Here is a 16,586-nt window from a genome sequence, read left to right as displayed (position 1 = left end):
TTTTTTTTAAAGATTTTATTTATTTATTTGAGAGAGAGAGAGAGCACAAGAGGGGGGAGCGGGAGAGGGAGAAGCAGACTCCCTGCTAAGCAGGGAGCCCGATGCGGGACTCGATCCTGGGACTCCAGGATCATGACCTGAGCCGAAGGCAGTTGCTTAACCAACTGAACCACCCAGGCGCCCAGAAAACAGACTCTTAACTATAGAGAACAAACTGAGGGTTGCTGGAGGGGAGGTGGGCGGGAGGATGGATTAAAATGGTGATGGGGATTAAGGAGGGCACTTGTGATGAGCACTGTATATTCTGTGTAAGTCATGAATCACTAAATTCTATACCTGGAACTAATATTGCACTATATGTTAACAAACCAGCATTTAAATAAAAACTTGAAAAAGAAAAAAAAAAAAACACTTCAAAGATACTATCACTTAATTACAAAGTATGAACCTTACTGGATTTTGATTCATACAAAGTATAAACGATTTTAAGAATGAGATAATTGGGGAAATAAGAACAGTCACTGGATAGATATCCAGGAATCATTCTCATCTTTAGGCATGAAATGGTATTGTGGTTTTCTTTAATTAAAAAGTCATTTTCTCTAAGGAATGTATACTGAACTTTATATGGATGTTTAAGATATCTTCAGGATAATCCTGGAGAAGAAAGATGAATGGGTGGGTGTATCGATGAAATAGGACTAAAGCTAGGTGATAGATACAAAGGAGCTAATCATGCCATTCTTCCTGCTTTTTCTAATGTTTGAAATACCCCACAAAAAAAAAACAACATTTTTTAAAACTGGGAGAATTGTTAATCTGGGGTGATCAAAATGTCCTTGTTATTTTATTCTTTGAACTTTCTGAGTCTTTAAGTTTTCTTATAAAGGAAGTATGATCAAAGTCTGTCTCTGGATGGGGTGGTCTTTGAAGCCATGAGGTGAGGGAAATCACCAGAAAGGAAAATACTGATAAATTTGACTGTATCACATTTGAATTACATCAAAGCTCATCATACACAAAATTAAGTGACAAATTTGTTTTAATATTCACAGTAAATATTGAAAGAGATTATTTTACCATTTCACAAGCAAAACACTGTAATTCCAGTAGGACATGATCAAGAATATGTCCAAACAATTTATAGAAGAAAAAATATATGACCACACAGAAAAAATGTTAACACATATATTGTATATGTTCAGTTGCACCAATACTAAAACAAGTAAAACTAAATGAGATACTTTATTGCCTATCAAATTATTATAGATTACATCTCATTCTCAGTGCTGCATTTTCTGGAAAGCAGTTTGTCAGCCTGTCTTCAGTATATTCATATCCTAAGAAAACATTTTAAATGTAGGGACAGATTTCTGTTTAAGACCGTTTATTACCACATTATTCATAACATGAAAACACCGAAAACCGCTGAGTGTCTTATGTTTAAATAAATTGTGTGTAGTTATTTTAGATGTGTAATTGTGAAAACTTCTGAAAGAACACTTGAATTACATGAGAAAATGGTCAGAATAACAATGACTGAAAAACTATATATAGAAAGATCCTACATGAAATATATAAACATGTAGGGAAGAGATTGAATAAGTATGTCAAAATTTAGCAGTGGTTCTATCTGACTCTTGGTTCATAGATAATTAATTTCCCTATACCTGTTTGTATTTTTCCAATTTCACATAATGAGCACTTTTATAGTCAGAGAAAAATTACAAAGAAAAAAAAGTGAAAGTCATCCTTCCAATCAGCCCCTTCCCCGGTTCCCAAACCTCCTAACCAGATACCCAGTGCCTGACTTGTGTTTTGGGGGAGGAACATCTTTCATTGCGCTGTTATAGGTAAATCATCTGCCATGGGAGTTCTCTTGGTACTCATTTGCATCAAAGTTAATTCATCAGTAAGTCTGACTGATGCAGATCCTTATCTTCTAGGGAAGGAAAGCATTACTCAAGCCTGGGAGGAAGCATCCCATGAGAACAAATGAGGAAGGGAAACAAAGGCGTTGCTGGGGGAATAGAGGGCAATGTCACCACCTTCATAGTTTTCCTGAAGGCCATCAGTGTATTCCTACAACAGTGCTCAGACATTCCTATTTTGATGCAGTGTGGGGAAGCAGCTTACCACAGCGTTGCTACAGAGACTGAGAATTACAGCTTGCTTCCATACGAAAACTTCATCACCTTGTGTAATCAGAAACCAGCAACACAAAGGAGTTTCTGATAACTGAGTTTCTATTACAGAAGAAACATTTTGTTGAGTTCTGCACATTATTTCAGATTGAGGAATAACTTCCTTCTTTAGGTCAAGGTCACTGGAAAAGGTAAGAGAAAAGTGTTTCTTTCTTTCTTTTTTTTTTTTTTAAAGATTTATTCACTTGTTAGAGAGAGAGAGCCAGGTGGGGGAAGGGGCAGAGGGAGAGAGAGAGAGAGAGAGAATCTCAAGCAGACTCTCTGCTGAGCACGGAGCCCAGCACAGGTCTCAATCCCAGGACCCCAAGATCATGACCCAAGCCAAAACCAAGAGTCAGACACTCAACTGACTGAGCCACCCAGGCACCCCAGGAAAAGTGTGTCTTATACAGGTTCTTCCAGGAGTAGATGAAACCCACATACTAGCAGGTTCTGCATGGCCATGTGAAAGGATGTCTGAAGAAGAACATGAGTATAACACAGGTTTTATCATCATTATTAAAGAAATTGCTAGCCCCTGTGACCATTCATGACTTGTTGGGGTGCTTAGTAAGTCAGACAGGTTCAGTCTGGGCTCAGTAGCCAAAGGCAGCCTAAGTAGATATAATCAACCAGACAAAGGACATTCACAGAAAGATGAATCTGGAGAACAGATCAGCATATCACTTGGTCTTACTGATTCCCATGCATACCCGGCTCATTCTCATTCTTTTGCTTTGTGTATTTACTTATCCTGTTTACCCTGTCAACAAGGTCTTCTCTATTTTTTTGAAGTCCCAATCTTCCTTGAAGACATGGTCATGAAGCTCTCTTTGACAGATTTTCTTCTCTTAAACCTCCTTGTATGTAGTTGGCATTTCTTTTTGGCATTTGTTTTTCCTCAGGCACTCAGTAGTCCCATGAGGATTTATGGATTTTTGAAAATAGTCATATGTAGGTTTCTGAGCCTTCCTGGTGGATGTATTAAAGATGATAGGTTTGGAGAAACACCATCTCTTAGATTTTGAAAGAAAATGACCTTTGGTACTCTGAAGGAGGCAGTTAATTGGAAATTCCAACTGCCTACCCTTTAGATTTTCTAAGCCTGCTTCTGCACTTGGTAGCAGCTGATTGGCTGTTACCAAAGTTAGTGGACTACTAAACCAGTAAACTGAAAACTCAGACCTGGGTCTTCTTTCTCAGCTTGGATGGAAGAAACTTGGGAAAATACAAAGAAGAAAAGTGCAACTAGTCGGTCGTCCTATTAGGAGGCAGTCACAGTAAGAAATATTAAAATAAAGGCCCTACTCTAGTACATATTGATAATGTAATCACTATTCTATAACAGAGTGACTAAAAATGAATCAGATGGTGGAAAATGTAGGTTCCTTCTTTGGGACAATTCTCAATATTTTTTGCTAGAGAATAGAAAATACCCAGATATGTGACTTACACCTGGCCATTATATAAAATTCATGATAATTAAATGGGATTGGTAACTGGAGGTAATTTTACTGCTTAACAGAGCGAGTAAGGAGTGGGATGAGGATAAAGAAGTTGTTTCAGTATATCAAGAAATGGATTCAGAGCTAGTACTTATCAATTGCTTAGTCTATGTAAAGCAGCTGTTAAACGTGTAAAGTTTATTACTCGTTCAGTTCTCACAACAACGCTGTGAAGTAGCTATTATCACTATTTTACTGAATTGAAAAAGTTAAGTAACTTTCCAAAGATCAGACATCCCAATGGGCAGAGCCGATCTTAGGCCAAAGTCAGTGCTTTTTCTTTAACCAGGAGATGGTTGGTTGTTGAAAGAAGGTAGTATGAAATTGAGCAAATTTGTAATACTGAAGAAGGGGAAAAGGAGATGAATGAATGTATGGAACAGAATTATGGTGCATACAGTTAGTAGTTTTGGTGAGAGATCAAATCTCATCATGTCCTTCATTGCTTTGTGTTTTTAAATTTTCATTTTGTGGCATCCATGTATGCTAAATATTTTAAATCAGGAGATCTTGGTTCTAAGTCTGACTCTGTTACTAGCTAGTAATGGACTTTAGACATGTAACTTTGGGTCTCATATATTAATTCTAAAGTACTTTCCATGTCTAAATTAAAAAAGAATGAATATGGGCTAAATTACTAGAACAAGAGAATGTGTAACTACTAGCAAATCCACAGAGAGCACAAAGGTCCTTCCTTAGCCGTCTCTCCCTCCAATTATGCTCTCTCAGGTTTCCTGCCCTTAATGAAAGCACTTAAAAGCCTTTTAAAGTAGGTTTTTAGTTCTTTGGTCAAAGATAGATACAACCAAATCCACTCAAATGAAATGAGAGATATTTTATATTTATTCGAGAGAACTGAATTGGAACAGCTCTGAGGATAACGTAATAATAGATCATCCATCCTGGAGCCCAGGAGCATAATACATTTCAATCCGTTTTTTAGGGAGGAGAAAAACTGATAGGTTCTTATAATGGTGTTATGTCATTTAATGTGAATGTTTAGCGAAACTACAAGATTTTCCTGGCAAAGGCACTATTTTCAAAGTTTGACTGTGATGACTTCTCCATTTAATGTTAAATTCATTCTTGCACCAAAAATATAATTGAGCATAGCACCATGCTGTGCTCAATTTTGCTATACTTTTATTTTGTCTTACCTTGTGAAAACAAACTGTTTTCTCAGGTGACCAAAAAAGAGCACTTAAAAAAAAAAGAGCAAACAAAAAAACTCCACAATTCTTCCCTGACCATGTGATAAAGATGACGAATTTAAAAATCCAGTGAATGTTTGAACTTTATATTGTTGGTTAAATGTATTGAATCAAGCAAACCAATTTTGAGGGAGGAATAACATCAGTTAAATATAATTTACTCAGCCGTTGTCAGGAACCTGCAGGATCTCGATTATGCTTTACCTACATCTGGCAAGTCAGTCTGTTACTGTTTCTTGGATGCTGGCAAAAGATACAAGACTCCTAGGTCAGAGACAAAAGACTTAATCACTCACAGCAAAAGCAGTAGCCAGAGTGTAATCACTCACAGCAAAAGCAGTAGCCAGAGTGTCAGCGTGCTGCTCACTCCAGTTCCCCATGTCCCCCTCCCCCCGCAGTGCCATGGAGCAGATATCCATCACTGCAAGCTGCATTAGCTTACTAGGGCTGCAGTAACAAAATATGGCAGGCTGGGTGGCTTAAACAACAGAAGTTATTGATTCACACTCCTGGACACTTAAAAGTCTGAGTTCAAGGTGTTAGCAGGGTTGGTTCCTTCTGAAGGCCAAGAAGGAAGGATCCATTCCAGCCCTCTCTCTTTTGTCATTTTCTCCCTGTGTCTTCACATTGTCTCCCCTTTGCACATGTCTGTGCCCAAATTTCCTTTTCTTATAAGGACGCCAGTCACATTGGATCAGGGCCCACCCTAATGATTTCATTTTAATCACTTTTGTAAAGACCGTATCTCCAAATATGACCACATTCTGAGTACTGGGGGTTAGGGCTTCAACAGATGAATTTTTAGGGGGACACATTTCAGCCCGTCAAAGAGGCTTGCTTACACACATAGTGGGGTGCATTATAGGAGAACTCTGAGCTTGGGAGATTCACCATGGGAACAAGTCTGCTCTTGTCCGAGGGGGATGTTACCTCATCCCTCAAAGTTTCTTTTTTTCTTCTTTTTTTTAATTTAATTTTTTTTTAAAGATTTTATTTATTTATTTGACAGAGAGAGACACAGCGAGAGAGGGAACACAAGCAGGGGGAGTGGGAGAGGGAGAAGCAGGCTTCCCGCCGAGCAGGGAGCCCGACGCAGGGCTCGATCCCAGGACCCTGGGATCATGACCTGAGCCGAAGGCAGACACCTAACGACTGAGCCACCCAGGTGCCCCATCCCTCAAGGTTTCTTGCCACAAACACAAATCTTAAAAAAGGCCTGGGTAAAGAGTGTCCAGGGCTTTGCATGTTTGGCACACAGGAAGAACACGCAGGGATGCTCAGGATCCATGTGGATTATCTCTCTCAAAAGCAGTGCAGTCAAAATATCAGATCAAGGTATAGCTCTACCATCCTCAGTCTTTATCAAGTCAGGCTCTGTTTTACACAGCTATAAAATTGATTACACCTCCCAACAGTTATCTACATTGAAGAAAAACCAGAGCCACCACTCTTTAGTTTGAATAATGATATTTATAAATATCTTTAATACCAACTAGGAAGTAAATGTAGAGCTTAGTCAACTGTTACATTATTTGCTTTGTCACAAAAAGAAATATTTTTAACTTCAAGGTATAGATGACTTCTTTACTTTCTAGTTGTTTGTAGAAAAAGGAACTTGTAGAAAAATACGTTCAGAGTGATTGAATAGAAATAATTCTTATTTCTTTCAATAGATGGGATTGCTACTTTTATATATTATAATTTTACTTGTGAACATATTTGATTTTTCATCAGGAATAATATATAATAAAGGTAAGTTTCAGACTCTCTTACTCTCTGTTTTCTTGTAGGAGTTCTCCTTTATTCCCTTCCTCACTAACAATTAAAATACTTTTTTTGGTACTTCTTTACCTTGTCTTCCAATTTTTCCCAGGTATTATTTATTGTGCTCTTGTCCAGAGGTTTCTAATAATATCACTGTGAATCTATTGGTATTAAGTTGTGTACATAGACACCTTTGTTATAGTGTTTCATCACTTATAAGTCATAGAATATTTAAAGTTTAAGGAGCATTTTATATTTGAAAAACTTTAATTACTTAAATAGCTTTTTTTGCTTTTTCCTACATGGTTACATGTGGTATGAATTGTAAACTGAATTATAAGTCTAACAGATTGAGACTGAAGATCATTTTCTAAAAGTAATACATGGATTAAATTACCCGGTAGGACTTTTATGGTGGAAATGCTTTGTAAGAGGAATAAGACAAGGCAATTCACCTCCACTTGTGCAGATTGTTAGATTTTCTAGCATTTTGGATTGGATCTGCTAGAACAGTAGATGCTTAATAAAAAAAAATTGTTGACTGACTAATGAAGAGATGGATTCAGGCTGTCTTCTATTCACAGGTGTGTTGCAGAAATGCTTGATTTCTGGGATGACCCAGTACCAGTTCCTAGGTTCTACTGTAGAATATATAACACACACATGGGTAGAATCTAAGATTAGAGAGTCACAGGCCAACTTACGAGATTTCAGAGAAGGGAGTGTTTACTTCCACCTGAGAGGGTTGGTCAGGGAAAGCTTTGTACAAAAGAGAGCAATCAATCTAGGTCCCCAAAATGAGTGTGTCTATGCATGCATGGGGGAGACAACATCAGGGTAAGTGATGGTAAAGTCATGGAGGTAGGTAATCGTATAATGTGAGGGGAGCAGTAAATACTCAGTTTGGCCAGAATGAAGGGATAGAAGAAGTAAAATATTTTGGAAAGATAGGAAACTGGTTCATGTCATGAAATTACTTGAATGCCAGGCTGGAATTTGAGCTTTAGCCTAAATTCATTGAGATGGAGATTGACAGAATGGATAAAAACCCATGATCCAACTCTGCTGTCTACAAGAGATTCACTTCAGATCAAGATAAGGGGAAGAGATCTTCCTCCCAACCCCTTTTCCCTCCTTTTGGGAGAGGAGTCTCTTTCCTATCAATAGCTCTCTATTAAAATACAAATTCTCTCTTCAATCTCTAACTCCTGTCCTTTCTCTGTGCTCCCCAAGGGCTTTAAGAGTCAAGAACTATTTAATATTTACATAGCAAAATTTCCAGCTTTGTTTTATTGTTGATCTTTAGTTTTGTACCATTGTGGTCAGAAAATATTCTTGGTATGATTTCAGTCTTCTTAAATTTTATATTTGTTATGTCTCTTTTTATGTGATTGAGCCAGGGGATTCTTCTGTGTGCACTTGAGGAAAATGTGTATTCTATTTTTCTTGGATGGAATGTTTTATATAAATCTTTTAGAACCATGTATTCTGAAATATGCTTCAGGTGAAAAAAGGTTCTTACTGACTTTGCATCTGGATAATGAAATTTGTTGAAAGTTTTTTAAAAATTAAAAAAAAAAAGTCAAGAACTGGTTTTTGACCACTTCTGAATTTAAAATATACAATTATAATTCTTACTCTTTTAAAATTATTTTGTCAGTTTAAAAAATATGGAAATTCTTCTGTCAGTGACTTAAAATATATGTATTTTTTTTTATTATTAGGTGATATGGAGATACACTTTGCTTGTGATAGCAAAGGGTTCCCCCAAAAGAATGAAATAATCAAGTTGTATCTTTCCTCAGATGACTTGGTAAGGTCCCCTAATAGTATGCAACAACCCCTCACAGTCTTTTTAACTCCACATGGAAAACCAGTCGCACTGTACTCTTTTCAAATGCCTTCTACTGTGTTCAGACTTGGGGAGGTAAAATCCTATGTAAATAATGATCTTTTCTATTCCATTCCACTTGGATCAGGTGAAATATTGCATTTAGCCATTGAACAGCCTGGGTGGTTTTGCCTTTTTTTTTTTTTTTTAAAGATTTTATTTATTTATTTGACAGAGAGTGAGCTCAGGTAGGCAGAGCGGCAGGCAGAGGGCGAGGGAGAAGCAGGTTCCCTGCTGAGCAGGGAGCCTGACGTGGGGCTCGATCCCAGGACCCTGGGATCATGACCTGAGCTGAAGGCACCTGCCTAACCCACTGAGGCACCCAGGCACCTTTTTTTTTTTTTTTTTAAGCTACACCCCCCTTCCCTTTTTAAAAGGTTGGTTGTAATGATCTTTATTTTTTATGGATCTGATTTGTCCTTTTGAAGTTTGACAGGTGTAGCCTGTTAGAGAAATTTACTTCACATGACCCAGAGAAAGAATCTTTCCCTTTTATAACAAGTACCACATTGTGGTTGTCATTTGGGTAAGGGATGATTTGATTTTTACAATTCATATAGTGGCATTTAAACACACACACACAAACCCAAAATAAAATAAAATATACTATTAAGATAGCCATCCAGCAAATGCTAGCAAAAACCTAAGTTAAGAAAAAATGTACAGATTGTTTGAAATCTATGATAAATATAATAAAAACAAAGATAAACACCCCACAAGGACAAATACATTTTCCCCCAGTCTTCTTGACTTAGTTCGCAGTTCCTTCTTGATATGCCAAACATATATTTACTTTTTTATTCACAACTGTTGTGAAGTGCATGCCCTTTGAGTCAAAAATGCCTTTCCTCTTTGTGATTACATATTATGGAAAAAAGAATGGGCTTTAGAGGAAGGGAGACCTTCGGAGCTGGGGTCAAATCTTGGAGTTATGCATGGACATACATGGTCTGTGTGCCCTGGGGCAGGTTACCTAACCCTTCTCATCTCTAGTTTTGTCTTCCTGAAAGGGAATTAACTATAACCTACATTTTGTATAGTTGTGAAATAGTAGTTCTAAAAGTGATATTAGTAGAAATAATGCCTAACATTTATAAAATGTTTATGTGTGTCAGGCATCTTATGTTCATGATGACATTTAATCTTCTGTAAGATATAGTACTTAAGATTAGTGGAGGAGGACTGAACCTACCCTCTTAGATTCAGTACCTGGGGCCTGTAAAATAAACGGACGAAAGACAGATTAACAGGAGAAAAAAAAACAGACTTTATTTACACATGCTTTGCGGATAGCCACAGGAAAACTCAGTGATGAGTAACTCAAAAGGCTGAGAATTAGAATTTGGGACTTCTATGCCAACTTCACAAAGGGCAATATATTGTAAATCAGTGACAAGACAGGGGAAAGGGGGTTTGGGTTTATCTTCCCTCCAATCTCCATTAGAATGTAAGTTCTTTGAGAGCAGGGATTTTTGTCTGTTTTATGCAGTTCTGTTTCCCCAGCCCCCATAACACTGCCCAGATTCGTGGTAAGAGCTCGGAAAATGTTTTTGGAATCAATCTGTTTCCCTGTGTTATAGATAGGGAAACTGAAACTCAGGTAATTTGCCCAAAGTGGTCTTAACTATTAGGATAGCCAAATGAGTGGAAGCTGTTAGCATCCATCTCATGTTGGCTTTCAGTAAAACCTACCATCTATAATTGCTGCATTCTCATCTACCTTCTCAAAGCTGGGAAATAGCCAATAAAATGCACTAAAATGAGTTTTGCCTTATACATTTGCTCCTTTAACCACAAAATAATGATTTTAATAAAATAGGGATTTAACACAAAATTTAACACAAAATAATGATTTTAATAAAATAGGGATTTCTTTTTTCTTTCTTTTTTTTTTTTTAAAGATTTTATTTATTTATTTGACAGAGAGACACAGTGAGAGAGGAAATACAAGCAGGGGGAGTGGGGGAGGGAGAAGCAGGCTTCCCGCTGAGCAGGGAGCCTGATGTGGGGCTCGATCCCAGGATCCTGGGATCATGACCTGAGCTGAAGGCAGACGCTTAACGACTGAGCCACCCAGGCACCCCTTTAATAAAATAGGGATTTCTACATGTGACGGCAGATGGCTTTGATTCTATATTTATTAAACATAATAACTTTACGTAAATTTTTTGACAGCAAAGATTATTGTATCGATGAATTAAAGCCTATTATGATACTAGCATAATGGATGACTGAGTTCTAGAAGTGTACTATTTCAAAAGAGATTTTTTTTCCTAGTTAGAGATGAGGATTACTGAAGATAGCCGTCTTCAGCAGCATCTACTTTTCATAGATTTCCCCTCACTTTTAAATTAATGTAAAATATGCTTCTCTCCATCAAGTTGTCATTACTTTTTTTTCTCCCCTCTTTCCTAAAGAAAATCGAGTGTTCTTTCCAATCTGAAAGTGAGCTTACTTCGAAGGAATTTCTAGGTGTGTTCACATCAGGAGGACTTGCTCCCAGCCTGGGAATTATAAATAGTACATACACTGGCATCTTCCACTTTAATTTAACTTTGGTAATAACATTTTATTTTATTCTCTGATATTATTAATGAGAAATATACTCTTTCTCATAGGATGTGTTTTTTTTTTAAATAGTCCATAATGTCACATCTATATATGTTTTATGTTTTAAACCTAACAATACAATGTTAAACTTTTTGCTTTAAATAGTTTTTAAGAAATTAGTATATGTGCTGCTGAAGTGAGCGCTAGTTCTTAAGAAATTAAAGAAAAAATACGTGTGGTTTTTTTACTTTTTACCTACATATTTATGATTTGAATCGTTCTTCATTCTTTTCCTGGGATGGGAGCTGCCATCTGGTGTCATGTTTCTTCAGCCCAAAGAATTTTTATCATTTCTTACAGTGCAAGACTGTGGGCAATGAATTCTCTGGGAGATTTATCCCCTCGAAAATGTCTTTCTTTCACCCTCATTTTTGGGGTCAACAAAAAAAATTATACCTTTATTAAGATATAATTTGCATGCCATACAGCTCACCTATTTAAAATGCACAATTAAATCGTGTTTAGTATATTCACAGAGTGCGCCAACATCACTGCTATCTAATTTTAGAACACTTTCATGACCGTGAAAAGACAGCCCATCCCCGTTAACAGTCACTCCCCGTCCACCCTCTGCTCTCCAGATGTAGGCAACCACTAAACTACATCTGTCTTTCTGGGTTTGCTTATTCTGAATGTCTCAGATAAATGAAATCCTACAACATGTATCTCTTTGTGACTGGCTTCCCTTCAGCTAATATAACTTTTCCACGTTTCGTCCATGTGGTGGCACGTGTCAGGACTTCATTTCTTTTTACTGTCAAATCATATTCCAGTGTATCAATACCACGTTTTGTCTATCCATTCATCAGTGGCTGGACATTTAGGTTGTTTCCACCTTTGGGCTGCAGTGAATCACGTAGCTATGAGCATCTGTGTACAAATCTTTGTGTGGAAATATGTTTTTTTAATTTCTCTTGGGTGTCTACCCTGGGAAATTGAGTTGTGAGGTCCTAGAGTAACAGTCTGGTAACTGCCAGACTGTTTTCCAGAGTGGTTGCACTCTTTTAACATTCCCACCAACATTGTATTAGGGTTCATCCTCACCCACACTTGTTACTGTTGGTGTTTGGTGATACAGCCATCCCAGTGGATGTGAAGTGCTATCTCATTTGGTTTTGATTTGCATTTCCCTGATGATTAATGATGTTCAGCATCTTTTCACATGTTTATTGTCCATTTGAGTATCTTCTATGTGGAAATATCTATTTAAATTCTTTGTCCATTCTTAATTGGCTTGTCTTCTTATTCTTGTCTTTATATTCTCAATACAAGTCCCCTATCAGACACATGATTGGCAAATATTTTCTCCCATTTTCTGGGTTGTCTTTTTACTTTTTAGGCAGTCTCCTTTGATGCACAAAAGTTATTTTGATGAAGCCTAATTATCCATTTCATTGTTGTTGACCTTGTTCTTTGGTGTCATGTAGGAAACCATTGCCTAGTCCAAGGTCACAGAGATTTGCCCCTCTGTTTTCTCCTAAGAGGTTCATAGTTTTACTTTTTACATTTAGGTTGTTGATCCATTTCGAGTTCATTTTTGTGTGTGGTGTGAGGTTGGGGTCCATATGCATAGTTTTTATGTGGATATCCATCTGTCTTAGCACCATTTGTTGAAAATACTATTATTCTTTCCCTACTGACTTGTTTCGGCACCTTTGTTGAAAAATCAATTGACTGTAAAGGTGAGGGTTTATTTCTGGATTCTCAATTCTATTGCATTGATCCATACATCTATCCTTATGCCAGTACCGTGTTGTCTTGATACTGTTGTTTTGTACTAAGTTTTGAAATAGGAAGCATGAGTCCTCCAACTTTGCTGTTCCTTTTCAAGGTTGTTTTTGCTAGGCTCTATATGAATTTGCTGGCTCCCATATGAATTTTAGGATAAGCTTGTCAATATTTACAAAGAAGCCTGCTGGAATTCTGATAGAGATTGTGTTGAATCTATAGATCAGTTTGGGTGGTATTGCCATTTTAATAATATTATCTCCCCATCCATGAATATAGGATGTTTTTCTATTTATTTAGATTTTCTTTAATTTCTTTCAACAATGTTTTGTAGTTTTCAGAGTATAAGTTTTATACTGCTTTTGTTAATTTTGTTCCTAATATTTTATTCTTTTTGATTTTTTTTTAAGATTTTATTTATTTATTTGACACAGAGGGAGAGAGAGAGAACACAAGCAGGGGCAGCAGCAGGGAGAGTGAGAGGGAAAAGCGGGCTACCCACTGAGCAAGGAGCTCGATGCAGGGCTTGATTCCAGGACCCTGGGTTCATGACCTGAGCTGAAGGCAGACACTTAACTGATTGAGCCACCCAGGTGCCCCTCTTTTTTATTCTATTGTAGAGGGAATGGCTTTCTTAATCTCATTTTCAGATTATTCTTTGCAAGTGTGTAGAAATACATTTAATTTTTATATAATGATCTTGTATCCTACAACCTTGCTGAACTCATTTATGAATTCTAATAGGTTTTTAGTGGTCACCTTGATTTTTGAATGATACGTTTGTCAGATACAGAATTTCTGGTTGACTCCCACTTCCTTTTGACATTTTGAATATGTTATTCTGCATTTTGAATATGTCAACTGACACCATTGTTTCTGAATGAGAAGTCAACTATTAATTGTATTATTGTCCCTCACGTGTAATGTACCATTTTCCTCTACATGCTTTTAAGATTTTCTCTTTGTATTTACCCTGATTGGGTTTCTCTGGGCTTCTTGAATTATAAGTTTATCAAATTTGTAAGGTCTTTAGCCACTATTTCTCTTAAAAAATGTTCTCCTTTCTCTATCTCTTTTCCTACTGGGACTCAAATTATGCACATTTTAGAATATACAACATTGTCCTGGAGATATCTAAGGCTCTGGTCATTTTTCTTTAATCATTTCCCCCCTTTTTCAGATAGGATAATTTCAACTGCTGTATCTCTAAATTCACTGATTCTTTTACCATCACCAATCTGCTCATCTAGTAAATATTTTATTTCAGTTATTATACTTTTTGCCTCATTATTTTCATCTGGTTTTATTGTTATATTTTTCATTTATGTGCTGGGATTCCCTGTCCATTCTTTCACTAGGACATTTTCTTTAAGCCTGTGTACATATTTATAATAGCTGCTTTGAAGTCTTCATTTGCTCTCTGGACTCACTCTGGGTCAGTTTATCAAGTTTATCATCTAACTTTTTTTTTTTTATCAGTTACATATTTCTCTTTTCATGTCATATCATTTTGGTTGAAACTGGACATTTAAGATAATAAGCTGTAGCAACGGGGGGGGGGGGGGGGGGTTGTTGGTTGTGGTGTAAAAGGCTCTTTCTTGCCTTGACACAACTGTAAACTGTCTTATCTATGGTTTCAGCAGCTGTTATCTCTGTTCAGTTTTTTAAGCTTCCATGGTTGATTTTTTTTTTTAACATGGCCTTCATTGGTCTCCTCAGCACTTGCATTGCCCCAGGATTTGGGGAAATTTATATTTAGCTCTGAGCTCACCACTCTTGCAGTTCCCTTGCCTGTTAGATTTTCCCCTTAAATTCCCAATTCTCTGTCCACACCAAGCTCTGTTCTCTGGCACATCAAGCCAGTAATGCCTCAGTTTTGTGCTATCTGAGCACGGTTGCATGATACGCCACTATATAGCATTTTACATAATCAATTAACATTTTAGTTATTTCCAGTCTTCTACTATTACAAGCAATGATGAAAAATATTCTTGAGCACATTTTATTTCACACATATGTGAGTATAATGTAGGATAAATTCCAAACAGTGAAATTTCTGGGTAAAGGGTATATGCATTAGATGTTTTTATTTAATTTCCATTTTTAAAGATAGGATGGGAGTGCTCGCTTCGGCAGCACATATACTAAAGATAGGATGGGATATAGCAAAGTAAGTGTTGCCATTGACATTGTCAAACACTGTATTCTGACGTCTTCTTTATTCAAGTTCAGTGATCGAGTTTACTGGTTGATCAATATTCCCAGAGAAAACATTACAAAAAATACAGGTAAGAATGATCTGACTTAACTTTTACTCATGGGTCTGGGTTGCCAAATGTAGCAAATAAAAAGCACTTATATTAAAAAATTATTTGCTGTTCCATATAAATGTCTCATGTCATATTTGGGACATACTAAAAATTATTATAATTCATCTAGAATTCACATGTAACTGGCAATTCTATTACAGTTAGATTGGTTTAACACACATAACATTTATATTGTTCTTTAAGTAAACTCATTTTCTAGAAAGAACTCAAAAATTGTAGTATGGAGAAATTCATGTACCAATAGGTTACCTTAAAATAGTCTGTAATATGAAATATATTATTCACTATGGAATCTACTATTAAGTGTTATGTGGTAGAATAGTTTTATATGCTACTGTAAATACCCAGATGGAAAAAGGAGGAAAGTAAAGTTCCAGGAGTTATAAGTACTGAGCTAGTGGACTGAGCTAGTAGATCTTGAGGCATGAAATACATTTTCATACTTTAAAAATGATGGAGGGCATATTATTTTAATATGATAGGTGCAAAAAGCAGAAACCAACTTGGCTTCACTGAAGAAAAAAGAAGAAATTTGTTTTTGTCATGGAGCCCAAAGATAAAAATGCAACCAGTTTATAGGAAGGAATTAGGACTAAGAGATGGACAACCATCAAGACTTTCACCCTATTTCTCATTTCTGTTTTCTGTAAATCTACATTTATTTTTCTCTCTCTGCAGACTAGCTTTCTAAAGCTGCCTCACTGCTAGTCAATTTTTTTAAATATACATTTCCTAGGGGCCAGCCCAATTCCAAATTCCCAGGAGAGTACCTTTAATTGGCCTACTGTTGATCTAGCACACACTTGTATATCAATCAAATGGTGATGAGGGACCAGGACAATGGGAATCCAACAGGCCAACCCCTCTAGGTACAGGAGTAATTAAAGGGCATATGGGATTGTGTGTCCTTCAGAGTTAGAGTAAGGTTAGAGTAAGGAAGAAATGATAGAGAAGTCTCCACATAAGGAAGTGTCAAAGACAAAAATGCAAAAGCAGCCCCAGTGCTGTAACATCTGATATGAATTAGATAGCATTTTAATCCCATATTCATATTAATTTTTTCCAAATTAATCTGTTGGAAACTTGGTAACTTTTTTTTTTTCAAGGAATTCATCCTGAAAATTATACTCATCTTTTTTTAAATCTAACTTAACTCTCATCAGTATTAGGATGGAATGTTCTAGCTCCTTGGCATAAGATTGACATTAGTTTGAGAATGGAAAACGTGAAGATCACTTGTTATTTTTGCTCTTTCTATTTACAAACTTTAATTTCAGGAATGCAGTGATTCTAGGGTCACCCAGACAGGAACAAAGGTGACCTGAGAACTTAAGTATTTTATGGAAAGACACCACATGAGCTCT

At 36.6% G+C, this 16,586-nt stretch overlaps 1 protein-coding gene across 1 annotated transcript in view; it reads left to right on the top strand.

The window, feature by feature from the left end:
* Positions 1–6,572: 6,572 nt before the first annotated feature.
* The window catches only part of CATSPERB (cation channel sperm associated auxiliary subunit beta), a 95,686-nt gene continuing 85,672 nt past the window's right edge, over positions 6,573–16,586 (top strand). Inside the window, exons 1-4 of the mRNA XM_032404640.1 lie at positions 6,573–6,651; positions 8,388–8,476; positions 10,972–11,112; positions 15,120–15,180. Of these exons, the coding sequence (XP_032260531.1) occupies positions 6,573–6,651; positions 8,388–8,476; positions 10,972–11,112; positions 15,120–15,180 (370 nt within the window). The remainder of the gene's footprint in view (positions 6,652–8,387; positions 8,477–10,971; positions 11,113–15,119; positions 15,181–16,586) is intronic.

This window comes from Phoca vitulina, unplaced genomic scaffold, assembly GCF_004348235.1.
Source record: "Phoca vitulina isolate PV1807 unplaced genomic scaffold, GSC_HSeal_1.0 scaffold7, whole genome shotgun sequence".
Lineage (NCBI taxonomy): Eukaryota > Metazoa > Chordata > Mammalia > Carnivora > Phocidae > Phoca > Phoca vitulina.
The sequence above is the reverse complement of the archived record's forward strand: the minus strand, read 5'-3'. Positions and strand labels throughout refer to the sequence as shown.